This window comes from Mus pahari, chromosome 3, assembly GCF_900095145.1.
Source record: "Mus pahari chromosome 3, PAHARI_EIJ_v1.1, whole genome shotgun sequence".
Taxonomy (NCBI): domain Eukaryota; kingdom Metazoa; phylum Chordata; class Mammalia; order Rodentia; family Muridae; genus Mus; species Mus pahari.
In genome coordinates this window covers 95,872,437-95,888,657 of record NC_034592.1, presented here as the reverse complement: position 1 = coordinate 95,888,657, position 16,221 = coordinate 95,872,437, and the positions used below count along the sequence as shown (strand labels likewise).

The following is a 16,221-nucleotide window of genomic DNA, read 5'->3' as shown; positions in this document are numbered from 1 at the left end:
AAAAAGATCACGGTAGCCATGTAATCTGGTAACTAACCCACATGTTATAGAAAACAGAGACTTAGAGGATTGCAAAAGATTGCTGGCTCCAACATAGTTCCATGTTCAGTAAGAGGCCTTCTCTTAATGGAAGAAAGTAGAGATGGACACCTGATATCCACTGGCCTCCATGTGCATGTACATTGTAACATGTATTCACACTCATGAGTGCATCACACATGCACACGCACACACTGAATAGATGAATGGAATTGTAATCTCATTACACACGACTTTTGAGGCTTCCCTCATGTTTCATCTGGCATAATGCCTTAGAGATTCATTCCTTTTTTTTTTACGTTATGAACATTAGCTTCTTTACTACAAAATAAGATGTAATTCAAACATTTATGGTTTCAATGAGATTGGAAGAAAGGCAAGTGTGAGAAACTTAACCCTGGGTCCACCATGACTGGGAGGAAGGGCCTTAGCCAAGGTGTTAAGCTATGAGGGCAATGCCTTTCTAGATGGATTGGTATTATTAATGTGAGAGCAGGCTTGTTATCACAAGGTGTTTAGTCCACTTCTTACTTCTATTGCTCAAGAAGGCCCTCACTTTAAACTGATACTTTTATCTTGGACTTTCCAGCTTCCAGAACCATGAACCAATTCATTTCTTTTACAGAGACTTAAATTTTGAGGGGGGTGGGAGGAAGCAGGAGTAGGAAAGGAGAGAACTCGGTATCTGCTTCTGTTAGCAGGCAGTACAACAGACAAAGCACAGACCTCTGTTGGGGCCAGGAAGAAACCTCTCTTCTCTGCTTTCTTTACATCTACCTTCTACCCTTAGAGATAGGAAGATCTCAGGGATCTCTACAAGTCCTGTTCTTTTTAGATCTTCCATTCTCAATATTATCTCGAGACACTAAAGGCTCTCATGCAGCATTTGAGGAACAAATCAATCCTAAGCCATGTTTTCCTGAAAAAGCCTTGAGAGTCCATTGTCTCACTCACTCCCAACAGTTCACTAGATCCAGGGAACTTCTGCTAAAGAGAAAGAGGAAAGCTGGAATTAGGAATGGACAGACAATGGAATATGCCAACACCCACCTTTGAGGTGGGATGGCCTATGGCTATATCCATACTCAGTAGGCTGGGGTAGAATGATCTCAAGTTCAAGGCCAGCTTGGGTTACAAAACTAACAACTTTTTAAAAAATTATTTATTTCATGAATGTGTATATACTCTAGTATACGCTCTCTTCAGACACACTAGAAGACGGCATCGGATCCCCATTACAGATGGTTGTAAGCCACCACGTCGTTGCTGGGAATTAAACTCAGGATCTCTGGAAGAGAGTCAGTGTTCTTAACCACTGAGCTATCTATCTCTCTAGCCCACCAACAACTTTTAAAACTTAGAAAACGTCACCTTTCTAGAACATGCTCTGAAATGTAACATTCAGTAAAAGTGGTTCAGTTTATAGACTAATCCTACACACACTAAAATTTGGACAAATATATTCAAGAAACCTATTATCTTTTAACCAGATTTTAAAACATATTTTTTCCTAGGAACTGTAAATGATCAAATAAAAACCCTAGTGTCCCTACTGAGTTCTCAACTATAGGAGCCCCAAGAGTACCCCCAAACAAGATCAGCTCCTGCTATTCCTTCTAGCTGCCCAGCAGAACTATACAAAAACACACTATTGCTGAAGACATTATACACCTCGGTTGTATGAATGGAGAAATCCAGGTGGAACTGACTCTCTGCTGGCTAGCTTCCATAATCCCAGAAGGCACTATGCAGGCCATTCAGAGAAAGAACACCAACAGTCTCTGTGGTGGTTTGCAGGGCATTCAGAGAGAGAGAGAGAGAGAGAGAGGGAGGGAGGGAAGGAAGGAAGGAAAGAGAGAGAACGGAGAACACCAACTCTCTGCGGTGATTTGAATATGCTTGGCCCAGACAGTGGCAGGTTAGGAGCTGTGACCTTGTTGGAGGAAGTGTGTCACTTTGGGTGGGCTTTGAGACCCTTCTCCTAGCTGCCTGGAAGCCAGTCTTCTGTTTGCTTTTGGAACAAGATGTAGAATTCTCAGCTCCTCCAGTACCATGCCTGCCTAGATGCCGCCATGCTTCTGTCTGATGATCATTGAACTGAACCTCAGAACCTGTAAGCCAACCCCAATTAAATGTTGTTCTTTATAAGAGTTGCCTTGGTCATGGTGTCCCATCACAGCAGTGGAAACCCTAAGACAGTCTCACCACCTGTAAACTCTGTGAACTACAAGGCCAACCTGTGAAGCAAGATGTGCTCACTTGTACAAGAGTGACATTACTGTGAGGGGTTAACCAAGTGCTCTCTGATTGATATGGTGGCCTGTGACACAGGAGGGAATTCTGTCTGGTATTGTACAGCCTGTCAAGAACCCCAAAGAGTAGAGATCATAAGCCCTAGAGGAACTGCAAATTGTTTACTAGTTAAACTGACAAAGCATCAAACTCCCTGAGAATAAGTAGTGGATGACGGTTCAGCACTAACCAAGACTTTTATACCATTTTCTGCGAGGCTCTGGGAGCTTCATGGAAGCAGGAGTAGAATCTAAGAGCTGGAAGACAGAGAAAAGGGCTACAACCTGCCATTCTCTGGGAAACAGACAGATACCATAACCTCAAAGTAGCTATGGATTACTACACTGTGTCTGCAAGAGGATGGGCCTGTTAACAGGTATGGATGGAGGAAGGGCTCAGGGGACCACACCCCCCACTGATAAACTTTTTGTTAATGACAGACACAGGGAAAAAGGGAGTCATTGCCTTCACTTGTGTATCCATTGGTGATTCCACCAGGCTCTAAGGAATAGTTTCAAGGTAATGCTCGCACAGATAGCTCTTGCTAAATTTAGTGAGACACAAAACCAAATCAAAATTCAAGAACCTGGGAAAGGGACTGGGATGGATGAGAGAGGATGTCAGATATGGGAGAGGAATAACAGAGGATAGGGACAGTAATCACAATACTGTCCTTATATTATGTTCTTACTTATGTATGTATGTATGTATGTATGTGTGTTTTGATTATGTTGCCCAGGTTGGCTTCTAACTCCTGGGTTACTCTCTTCTAGTGTGTCTGAAGACAGCTACAGTGTACTCGTATAAAATAAATGAATCTTTTTAAAAAAAGTATCATATGCTAAATTATACATAATATATTCTTTACTTAACTAAATATTGAGTATAGAATATAAAAGTAATAAGCAATATTTAAAATCAAATGAGGACATTGGAGGCTTTTAATTTTTGAGACAGGGACTCACTATATGCTTTTACCTCAGCCTTCCAAGTACTCAGACTTCAGGCATGTGCTACCACACCCACTTACAAGTGTATTTTATAGAGCTTTTATCTTTATAGCGTTCAATCTTCAATCTGGTATGTCTCTTGTGGGGCCAAAGTAGCAGACAGTACATAAGGGTTGGGATACCAAGCAAGAAATCCTGGGAGTGAGAAATCCTAACAAATCAGTGGTTAAACAGTATAGAAACAGAGCCGGCAAATGTTTAAGTCTGGGAGTATCACATGTCAAGTCCACAGTGTTTCAAGATGCAAAGACTGTAGGCAAACACATTCAAATTTATAGTCATTGTTCTTTTTCCATGCTCTTGTATGTGTGGTATATATAGCATGTTTGTGCTTTGCATGTGTGTGGACATGCATGTAAAGGTCTAAGATTCCATGGTTGCTTAGGCAAACCCAGAACTCACCAAGATGGTTAGTCTAGCTACTCTGGAGCGTGCTCTCTTCCTCCCGAGGCTGGAAAGGGAGGCAGGCTGACATGCCCAGCAGGCATGTGAACTCTAGTCCTCAGAACAAGCATTCCAACCACTGAGCCACCTCTCTAACTCCAAAATCTGTATTCTTATTTTTAGGTACAATAAAAACCATGACAAAATTATTGAGAAGATACTTGCAGGACATGTGAAGCCTTCTTACACTTCTAGAATACCGGAGTGCAGTGTAGGAGGCAGAAAAACATAGCTCCTCGAAAAAACAAAAAACAAAAACAAAAACAAAAAAAAAACAAAACCACACAGCTCGCCTGCCAGTTCCAAACCTTTTAACTCAGATTTTATAACATGCGGACCTGTTTCTGTTTTCACAGTCCGTAAAAATCCCATGTAAACAAATAAGGAAAGGAAGAAAAATAAAGTTTTAAAAAATTTTCTTTTGAGATGGGGTCTCCAGGCTCCAGGCTGGTCTGAAATTTGCTATGTAAGTCAAGCTAGCCTTGAACTCAGAGATCCTCTGCTCTGTCTCTCTCCCTAAGTGCTGGATTAAATGTGGGGAAACAGGTCTGGCTGTTACCCTGGCTGGGGATACAAGTGTATGCCAGCACATCTCACTGGAAATCTTCACTCCAGAAAATAATCTATATAGAGAATTTGTAGTTGTCTAGTTCAACCTATTTTAGTTTTAGTCAATAAGATAACACTGTCAAAAGCCACCATTTAAAGAATATTTCATGGGTAACAAGTACAACTAATAGGTAGCTAATAGTTACATCTTATGAGTTACTAAGATTTAATCTTTAATTAACAGAATTCTCACAGTATGCTCTTCTACTAGGTTCCTATGGAGCGGCTGTTTGGTAACAACAGAGGGTATTTTCTCTACTTCCATAGGTCCATTTCGGAAACTTCCTTCAGACCTCTATTTGCAACCTACTTTACGTCTCCAATCTGCTGTGTCTAGTGAGGCACACATGGCAGTCCATATTTACCTAATCCATAAGCTGATTTGAGGAGCAAGGAGATTTAGAGCAGTTATTTAATGAAAATATTTTTATGAATATTAATATTTAAATCAAGAAATAAATGCAGTATACATATCTGATTAAGAAAATGCAATAAAGAGACAAGGTCTGTAACAGTCCTATAAAATAATTTACATTTTTCTTTGAGAAAGAGCCTCGCTGTATAGCCCAGTCTGGCTTCAAACTCATTATCCCCCCCACCTGAGCCTGGGATTACAGTCTTCTACCACTATACCTAAACAAACAAAAAAATATGTTTAATAATCCTCCTATCAAACTCAGTGGGCCAACACAAAAGGACTTAGCAAAATGATGCAAAGGGGAGCACTGGTAACTAGGTACCTCCTCCAGGACAGATTCCGTGGTCTATGGCAAGTCCTGGCCTGGAGGGGGTAGCATACCCACAGGAGGAGGAGATGAAATGGATGAGCTTTGATGACCAGTCTCCACCCCTCCTCCCTCACCTCTTCTTTACCACATGCCCTGGGATTGCCCCCAACTTTTGTGTCTCATAAGAGCTCAACTCTCTCCTGATATCTTCAAACTATCCCATTCTTGGCGATTTTTCTCTGTGTCCCCCCTTAAGAATCATTTGGATCCCCTACTCAGATACCTAGCTACAATGTCCTCCAGGCATTTCAGTATTCTTCCAACATCAGTTATCCAAACCTTTTCCTTTTTTTCAATGAACCACTAAACACAATGTAAGAAATAGGTATTCATATTTGTGTGATGTCAGACATGTATCTATGAATTAACTGTTCTATACAGTCCTTGTAGCCACCCTGTAAAGTAGGCATTGGCTTTATTAATGAAGAGAGAAGCTAAACAACTTGCAGAAAGTCACCTAAGTACTAATTATTACAAATTGTCACTATTACCAATTAGGGGTAATTAGTAGGTCTGGGATTCATAGCCAGATCCCTGACTCTAAAGCCATTTTGCTGCCTTTGGTAACATTTACACCTTTGGAACATTAGGAGAAGTCCCACAGTTGGCCTGAAGTTTGGTGAACTGAAAGGCTGAGAGCATGCCTAGTCACTGTTTGCTAAGCAGCTTAGGAGCCTGAGATACAAACGATCTGACAAAGTCTCTGTCTCAGGCTGCTTACCCTCAGTCTGGTGTGGGGACAGAGGGTAACACAGGTGTGGCATTGCGACTTCTACAGGCTTGCTGCCAAGAAAACAGTGCAGGGGAAAAAGGAACATGTTGCAGAAAGCTGAGGTTCTGTTTTCCTTCTGACACTCCAGCAGGGTCTACTGCAGACTTTGTAGTACCTTATGCAGCAATAGCCACTATGCTTATTTTACTTACGTACAACTTATGAAAATGTCCTAATGTAACCTAATAGCATGTAAATATATTCACACTAATGATAATAAAATACATTTAAAATTATTTAATGTAAAAGTTAGTTTGGATTAGCCTTATTTTCATCTTACTACTTTATCTCAAACTATTTTATAGTTCAAATAAGTATATTAATAACGTGCTATATATTTTTCTTGTCACACTGATACAAAGGAAAAAGAAAGGATGGGGTGTTACATAAGGGTTTGAAGTAATAAAACAACAAACTAGGTAGTATCTGTAGTAGTATATATCCACTGTTCAAAACAGTAGGTTTCAACGGGTTCCTTCCTTCCTTTCCTTCCTTGCTTTCTTTTGTTCTTTAACTTAGAAGAGCAAGGGGCTAAAATTCACTACATTTCTAGCAAATGTGTCCAGGAAGGAGAGAAATAAACCTTCAATAACAAGAAAAAAAATCTCTTTTCTTCTTACTTAACTTTATGGTAAAGACAACTGAGATAATACATTCCCAGTAGTTGTTCACTTGTCAAATATTAGTATATTCAAGTGCACACTCTCTGAAATGTTATGGAAAACACCAAATTAAAGACCCTTATTAAATTCAAGATAGCTTCTTTCTTTTTTTAAAAAAGATTTATTTTATTTATTATATGTAGGTACACAGTAGCTGTCTTCAGACACCAGAAGAAGGAATCAGGTCTTGTTACAGATGGTTGTGAGCCACCACGTGGTTGCTGGGATTTGAACTCAGGACCTCTGGAAAAGCAGTCACTGCTCTTAACTGTTGAGCTATCGCTCCAGCCCAGAGTTAGCTTATATCTGTTGCTTCTTCCTTTTTCAAAGCAGTTTTATGGAAGAAAATATTTTAAGCCTAATAATGTTGTATTATTAATAAAGCTGGGCTCCATCAAAACTTTTATGGCTTTCTAGGTGGCTGTTAATAGACTGAATGATTTTATTACTCTTCTCTACCCCTCTTACCAAAAAACCGAATTTCTCAAAACAATGAGACTGGTAAAGATGAAATAATTAAAGCCAGAGGAAAAGCAGCATAAAAATTGAGAGATGAGATATATCATGCACATTTTGTGACATTATTCAAGACAGACTAAACACTAAAGGAATTGAAAGCATCAGCAAATGAGAAAGGGTAACTTCACACACACCCAGGCCTGAGAGACTGACTGCTAGCTCTTCTACCTGAAGCCATAGAAAAGCAGGTTCGAGACAAGACAGCATAGATTAACTCACAGTTCTTGCTGCTACTCAGCAAAGCAAAAATTACGTAGTGGGCAAAACATTTACATGTTTTACATTTTCATCTACCTTCTTTACTGTCTCCTGACAAAGTCTCTCACTCCATAGAACACATCTCCTATACCAACACTTCTCTCCATCTCAAGTTCAAGGTTCTTAACACTTAGGATACTACCACAGCTGCTTGTCACAAGGAAGAACTACAGAGGAATTGTACACTTCCCTTAACTTTTCCCACATACAGATGTTGCTGACGATTTACAAATTTTAAAAAATAAGAGTCAAAGTGTAACTATACTTAATACCACAGTATTAACTAAGACTTTAATTGCACGTTTAAAAATCCCAAGCCACAATTCCCCAGGAAAGTCTAACTGTCAACATTCAGAGGCCACAAGAGAGATAAGCACATTCATTAAATATTTTTATTAAACCCGATGCTATGCTCATCACTATAATGCCCAACCAATGTACTTTTTCTTTAAGTTATTAGAACATTTGTTACTGATTTACTGTGTACCGGGTAAATTGAGGCAGAGTTCTGAAGAGCCGCAGGTTCACAAGTAAAAAGTCCACAGAACAAAACTAGTGAACCATGCTCCCTTTGTATATATTATATAAACGGCTAAGATTAAAAGGCCAATATCTGTTTGGTTCGAAGCTTTTTCTAGATAGAATCTAAGCCATCTGAGCGAAAACTGAATTCTAAAATCTGCATAAATGACTTTTAATGTCTTTCTTTGTGCTTGAAAACTCTTTTCATACATTGCTACCGATTCAATTTCACCTGTTGGTAATGGACACAGAAAACTCTTTGTAGGGGAAAAAACAAACCGCTTCGTGGAAAAAAAAAAAAGGCACGTTATCAGATATACGGTGAGTGAAACAACTGAAAAACACGCCTTTTCTCCATCTGCATCCGTGAGCAACAGTTTGAAGACTGATGGCCAAGTTACCACTTCCTTCACGAAAACTAGTCTGTGGGTCCCCCAGCGATGCAAGTGCAGGACTTACCTGGTTCTTGGGATTCCTGAATCCGGGCTTTTACTTCTGCTGAGCTGGGCTCCGGAGAGAGGGGACCAGCTGCCCCCTCCTCTGGGTCTTCTACCTTGGTCACAGTGAAGTGCGGCATTGTTCTAACAGACAGACCCTTGCTCTCAGCGTTTAAATTTCCTTCCCGTGTGTCCCTGCCTCTCTCCCTCCACACTCAGAGCACAGCCTAGGGAGACAGTGGCTGGGAATCGGGAAGTACTGAGCCCACGTGACCACAGCCCCAAGGGAGTGGGACGCTTGAAGACACGCCTTCCGCCCTGTTTATCATTCTCTTAAAAGGCTTAAGCACTCCACCCTAGCTTATTGTTATTAACCTGTAGAACTCCAACTGTCTGGGCTGTTTCTCCAGGCGGCAGAAAGCTGAAGCCCCGACGGGCTGAGTTCATCATGAGCTGTTCACCCCGTGTCTCCCACTTGTTTCCTTTACTTAATTTATTGCCACTTCTCTGGGTTCCATCATCTCAACCTTACTCATCATCTGTACTTTTACTTCACACGAGAAAGATTAGGGAACAGCTTATTTCACAAACTACCCTCTTTAATGAAGACTGGCACTATGTCAACTCAGAAAACAAAAGGAGGGTTTCCATTGTTGCTTAAGGTCAAAGCATATGGGAAAACCTTGCAAGAGTCAGTGAAAGGCTTCTCTCCTCCTTCAGGTGAAACATCTACTTAGCCAATATTTAATGACACATCATGTTTTATAAACAACACAGTTTTAGATGCCCAGATGCTTGCAAGGACATTCAAGAAGAGAACTAATTTTATCAAAAGCACAAGTTTAAAAGAGAAAACTATATTTAAAGTTTTAAATAGGTATGTAAAGGAAGCTGCAACATAACTGTTTTAAAGAAAAAGATATCCTTAAGGTGCCTGTAGTCCCAAAACATAGTAACATACTTTACTCCATAATAACATTGAATAGCTGTATCAAGTGCTCAGCTGATTAAACAGGCAGGGAGATAAGTAAATTAAGCTTTATGTTACTTTCCATGTTGATATCCTAGCAAGACTTTGTCATCAGAAATGTCTTCTACCAGACAAGACTGAGTAAAATGTACTGAATAGAGAATAAAAGTATGTGATCATCATTCATTCAAAGCACACCACCTCTACAATAGTCAGTCCTACCTTCTACTCTGCCATTGCACTAGAAACTCTACATCAGTCTCATTAACTCATGCACAAACCTTTAGATACAAAAGATGACTAAAGTCATGGTGAATGGTAAGGCAAACTTTAAAATACCTAAAGCCTTACGGTAGGCAACATAGACTGACTAAATTTAAAAGAAAGTTCACAAGTACTTAACTTTTACTTCATAAGTTCCTGATAGTCATGGTTTGCAGTCGTTCACCTGGGGGAGCTTTTAAAATATTGATGCTTTGGTTCTATCTCAGATATTTCTATTTAACTGCTTTAGCAATAGGGCTTAGATTATAAGACTTTTTAAAAGTCCCTTCATGGGGCTGGAGAGATGGCTCAGTAGTTAAGAGCATTGGCTGCTCTTCCTGAGTTCAATTCTCAGCAACCACATGGTGTCTCACAACCATCTGTAATGAGATCTGATGCCCTCTTCTGGTGTGTCTGAAGAGAGCAACAGTGTATACACATATAAAATAAGTAAATAATTTTTTTTTAAAGTCCCTTCACATTGTTTTAATGTGCAACCAAGGTTTAAATAGAAGACTGCTGTAGAAGTTAAATTTATCATCAGAAAAGTCTGTATATGTCTCTTCTTAAAAACATTTTCATCTCAGCAGGAGTCGGTGGTTAGAGAAGCAGGGGGAAGGGATAGGGGATTTTCAGAGGGGAAACTAGAAAAGGAGATAGCATTCGAAATGTAAATAAAGAAAATATCTAATAAAAAATAAAAGTTAGCCGGGTGGTGGTGGCGCACACCTTTAATCCCAGGCAGAGGCAGGCGGATTTCTGAGTTCGAGGCCAATCTGGACTACAGAGTGAGTTCCAGGTCAGCCAGGGCTACAAAGAGAAACCCTGTCTCAAAAAACCAAAAAAAAAGTTAAAAATAAGAAAGAGTGGAAATGAAAAAAAAAAGAATATTTTCATCTCTCTCTTCTCCCCTCGCCTATTCCCCCATGTGTGTCTTTTGAGATAGGACCTGGCTACCCATGAACTCACAGAGATCCACATGCCTGTTTCTCCAGTGCTGGAAATCAAGGTATACACCACCTTTCCTGGCTTATTTAATATCTATTTCTTTAAAATAGTCATTTGTTTTTGTGTTTTGTCCATATTTATAACTCAGCTACTCCACTGATTTATTTGAAGGAACTTAAAAGTGTCAATCTGTCAAAGATTTCACTCATACTCAGAGTTCCACAGTCATTAAAACTTTTGGTTCCAGTACATTTTCTACTTGGACTCTGCCTTTCACTCTTACCTTATGAAGAGCAGAACTGTGGCTCGGGTTCTGTAGTTGGTGGACAGAAACACTATTTACAAACGTGTATAGCTTCTGGATATAAGCCTAGATCCAAAGGCTGGAGAGAGCGCTTAGCAGTTAAGAGAACATTCTTAGGCATTCTTGAGGACTCAAGTTCGAATCCCAGCATCTACAGCAGGCAGTTTACAACTGCCTGTAACCCTAGTCCCATGGAGTCTGAAGCCTCTGTTCCCATTTACATTTTATCTACATTCATCTACATGCATGCGAATGCACATGGACATGAACACACAGGCTCAAAATTAAATCTAAAAAGAAAGACTAAATCTAAAGCCAGGCGTGGTGGCGCACACCTTTAATCCCAGCACTCGGGAGGCAGAAGCTGGCGGATTTCTGAGTTCGAGGCCAGCCTGGTCTCTAAAGTGAGTTCCAGGACAGCCAGGGCTACACAGAGAAACCCTGTCTCGAAAAACCAAAAAAAGAAAAAAAAAGACTAAATCTAAATGTTATTGTCTCACCCTCCTCTAAAGTCCATCAAACTAAACAAGTAGGAATGTGACTAAGTCCTGTTAATAAACTCTATGACAGGAGTAATTTATTTACCAACTCAGTTTTTGTACCACAGTGGTCAGCAATTTTACAGTTCTCTCTGGGGATGAACTGTAGATAGACATGCAGACCATAGAACACTGAAGGTGAAGCAATGTTAAGACATGAATGATGAGGACAGAAAATAATTACATAAAGGTGAGACATCATACACAGAAAACATAATGCACTGTCACAATAATATACTAACACAGTTCCACTGGGACAGCTAAAATTAAAAAGACCAAATGTGGCAACAAAGTAGAATGAAAGAAAGGACCCTCAAACACTGTGACAGCAGTTGTTAAGGTGGATAACTATAGAAAAGATCTGGACTTGCCCCAGCACTCAACAACTTCACTCTCAAGCATTTACTCCTAACAATCAAACTGTGCTCCACAAAATGTTTATATTCCTGACATCTCTAAAAGTGGAAATACCTTAGATATTCATTCATAAAAAAAAAAAAAACTATAGAGTCAAAGTATATTTACTATTCAAGAACTTAAAATGAACAACAGATAAACACAATATAAATGTGTTTGCAGTGCTTTAAGGTTTTAAAACAGTCTATGGCATGGAAAGCCAGATGAAATCTGTCTAGGTGTTTAACAACAGATAAATGGATAAAGAAAACATGGGGTTAAAAAAAAAAAAAAAAAGAGTACAACCAGAAATCATCACGTTAAGCAAATAAGCTGTGCTCAGAATAACAACTACTATACTATACCGTAGCTTGTACATGGAGTTTAAACTTTAGAGGGAACCACTGATGAAGAGTCAGGGTACCAGGGAGTGGAAAGGAAAGGAGGCAATGAGGAGAACAGGATCAAAGTACATAACACATGGACGTGGAAATGTTAGAATATACCTACTGTTGTTATAGTCATGCTAATGGCCTTTCTAATTAGTACAATGATTGCCTCTGAGAAGGTGGAGTGGAGACTAGCTGGGCTCCAACACAGCAAAACTTCCTGAAATGATGACACTAGAGATCTTGCTAGAGCTTAAGTAGATGCATTTATCAATTTCAATAAATTCACTTGAAATGTCCCTTTGCATTTCACTGTATAAGAAGTTTACTTCAGAAGAAAAAGCCTTGAACAAATTCTAAGCTTTAAATAATAATACACATTCAAGTTTGTGAAAGTGAACTGATATCTTAATTTACCTTGAAATGCAGAACCTTGGGATATAAACTACACCAAGATTTCTTAAACTCAGGAGTAAAAAGACAAGACTTATGATTAAAACAAACAGCTGATAAAGGACAAAAAACAAATGGCTAAGAAGCATTTGAAAACATACTCCCCTGTCAGGGATCATCAAGGAGAGCGCATATAAATAAATACCTTGGGGAAAGTTCTAGGAGCTTTTTATAAATCTAAAACATACTTTTACCATATGACCCAGCAAAACCTCTTGGCATTTTTAACCAAGAGTACTAAAAGATGTAGTTACAAAAAAAAAAAAAAAAAAAAATCAAGTTTGCATATAGCAGCTTTCTTCACAATGGCCCAAGAGGCCCAAATAGGAAAGAGCCCAGTATCTATAAATCAATAGGATAAACACTTCAGTAGATTTGGACAGCAGACTGTTACTCAACAATGAATAGGAATAATCAGGTAAATTCAACACCATTATGATTAAAATTAGAGATTATGCATTATAGACAACACAAATGAAACACATATCAGTGTTATTGGGGGTGAAGCATTTTGATTCCTCCAACTTTAAAATCCTTTAAAAATATATTAATGGGGGAGCAGGGGCAGAGGGAGGGTATAGAGAACTCTCGGGATAGCATCTGAAATGTAAATAAAGAAAATATCTAATAAAAAAAAATAGATTAATGAAGCCAGGCATGGTGGCACACGCCTTTAATCCCAGCACTTGGGAGGCAGAGGCAGGCGAATTTCTGAGTTTGAGGCCAGCCTGGTCTACAGAGTGAGTTCCAGGATAGCCAAGGCTACACACAGAAACCCTGTCTCGAAAAAAAAAAAAAAAAAAAAAAAGATTAATGAGGGAGAAAGGTATCGTCACCTATGGAATAAAAATTATGTGTTCACTGCAGACGTCCTTCAAGTTTTCTGTATGTCTGAACATTTTCCTAATGAAACCTTAGGAAATGCAATGGAAGATGACTGTCAGCAGTCACTGTGGGGTCACGCTCCTTTTCACACATAGGTTCTAGAGCTGCATAAATGCTTTGCTTGTGCTTCGGTTTAGAGGCCTGGATGTTGAGAGTTGATGTGAAGGTGTGAAATATTTACACTGTCACGGTTTGAAAATGTGTGGCATTTAAAATTAGTAAGATACTGAGGCCAGGCCAGGGGCCTTTATGCAAAGGAGCATTTTTAATGTCTCCCTTCCACAGTGTTGTTTACATTAGAATCAAAATAGACAAAATTTTCTTTGCTAATAGTTTCAGTAAAATGTTTATTTGTAACTACCTTTAACTTGTCAGAAGAGTCATGCTAGCTGCGGTGATTGTTTTTAAATTATAACTTACTTCTCCACCCCATGCAATTATGTATTTTTAGGCTGAACTTATAATTCATGATAACCAGTGTTTTGTCTGATTCAAGCAGTTTATTTAAAAAAAATAAAAATAAAGATGAGTTAAACACAGTGAAAAGACTGGAACAAGGACAAGTCAGTAGAAAATTATTTTCACAAAAATTATCAAATTCTAAGATATTCTAATTATTCTCTCCAATGGCAAAAAATACTCAAATTTTGGTCAAATCATATGTATTTTTATCTTGGTTTTTAGAAACTGAAAACTATATATGAATATATATATGAAAACTATATATGAATATCCTAGAGCCATATGATCTTTATTGTTTTATTTGTTTGTTTGTCTGAGAAAGGGTCCCACTATGTAGCTCTGACTGCTTAGAACTTACTCTAGACCAGGCTGGCCTCAAACTCACAGAGATCCTCTTGCCTCTGCCTCCCAAGTGCTGGGATTTAAGGTGTGTGCCACCACACCCAGCCTAGAGGCATATGATTTGATTGCTGAAAGGTTCAGTTTTGGGGGTCTGGAGAGATGGCTCAGCGGTTAAGAGCATTGACTGTGCTCCCAGAGGTCCTGAATTCAATTCCCAGCAACCACATGGTGGCTCACAACCATCTGTAATCGAGTCTAATGCCCTCTTCTGGTATGTCTGAAGAGAGTGACAGTGCACTTACATATATTAAATAAATAAATAAATAAAATTTTTTAAACAAAAAAAGAAAGGTTCAGTTTTCATTTTTGTTTTGTCTTCTATTTTGAGACTGGGTCTTAATAGTAGCCTAACCTGGTCTGGATATTGTGATCCTCCTGCCTCAGCCTCCTTAGTACAGAAATAAGAGGCACCATGCCCACCCTGAAACAGTTTTAAGTTTCTTTTAGCAAAAATTTGAAAGTTGGGTCCATGATACAAGAAAACTATTAGTAAGCAGAAAGCAAAACTGCTGATATTTAACTGTTCTATGTATCTTGAACATGAACTATGACAAGTGCCATTTTATGCACTCTTGGACATCCTGCAGATATGTTATACATTTTGTAGTATACTTAAATTGAAATAGAACTCACTTTGAAAATAACAAATTAAATTTGATCAAATATGCAGGCATATTATTTTTATAAACTGGACACAGAGGCAGGAGAAGGCTCAGCTGGAACCTGCATTTTTGATCCCTAACATCACCACCACCACCAAAACCTCTCCCAACCATCTGCAATTCCCATCCAGGGGAATCCACTGCTTTCTTCTGACCTCCCTGGGCATCAGGTACATACCTGGCAAACAGGCATACATACAGGTAAAATAGCAATACATACACAGTAAAAATAAAAACATTTTAAAATCAGAACACGGATACAACAGACTAGATACCATGAGCCCACACTGTGCAGTCTTCATCTGCATACACCTACCTGTTCACAGAATTCTCTCATTAACTTATACACACATGACCACATACCACACAGGATAAGGGTTTATGAAAGTATCGTGCTCACGAGGAATCCTCAGTGAGGAGCAATGAATTCTGGCCTTGAAACAGATTCAAATCACATGAACCTCTCCTAAATTCCTGCAGACTTTAGACAGAATTAAAAGTACTTTCTCTGCTGTTAAGAGCTAAATAAATACCTGAGGTAGAACCTTCAAATCAAGCCCAATGGCTATACACCTACAGTATTCACTTTACTTCCAATGGCATTTTTAACAAATAGGAAAGGCAGTAGCAAGTACTTGAAGCAGTTCCAACATATGATTGTTTTCACAATAGTTATGGGAGGCTTTCTGATTCTGTTTTTTTTTTAAAAAAAAAAAAAACAAACTTTTTTTTAAAATGTTTTATTTATTTATTATATGTAAGTACACTGTAGCTATCTTCAGATGCTCCAGAAGAGGGCGTCAGATCTTGTTATAGATGGTTGTGAGCCACCATGTGGTTGCTGGGATTTGAACTCAGGACCTTCGGAAAAGCAGTCGGGTGCTCTTACCCACTGAGCCATCTCACCAGCCCCCTTCTTTGGTTTTTTCGAGACAGGGTTTTTCTGTATAGCTCTGGCTGTCCTGGAACTCACTTTGTAGACCAAGCTGACCTCGAACTCAGAAATCTGCCTGCCTCTGCCTCCCAAGTGCTGGGATTAAAGGTGTGCGCCACCATGCCCAGCCTGATTCTGTTATTTGAAACAGGGTCTTAACTGTTGGTCTCAGTCAATCTGGAGCTCACTATATAGACCAAGCTGGCCTAGACTCACAAAGATCTGTCTGTTCCTGCTTCCCTGGTGCTGAGATTAAGGGCC

General features: G+C 39.2%; 1 protein-coding gene across 3 annotated transcripts in view; it reads right to left on the bottom strand.

Moving 5' to 3' along the window:
- Slc12a6 (solute carrier family 12 member 6) overlaps positions 1–16,221 on the bottom strand; it is a 93,775-nt gene that overhangs the window by 63,634 nt on the left and 13,920 nt on the right. Inside the window, exon 1 of one of the 3 annotated variants that reach the window (XM_021193352.2) lies at positions 8,375–8,637. The exons of the other annotated variants lie outside the window; for them this stretch is intronic. Within the exon in view, the coding sequence (XP_021049011.1) occupies positions 8,375–8,492 (118 nt within the window). The 5' untranslated portion in view covers positions 8,493–8,637. Of the gene's footprint in view, positions 1–8,374; positions 8,638–16,221 lie in introns of those variants that run through there. 3 annotated transcript variants of the gene reach the window in all.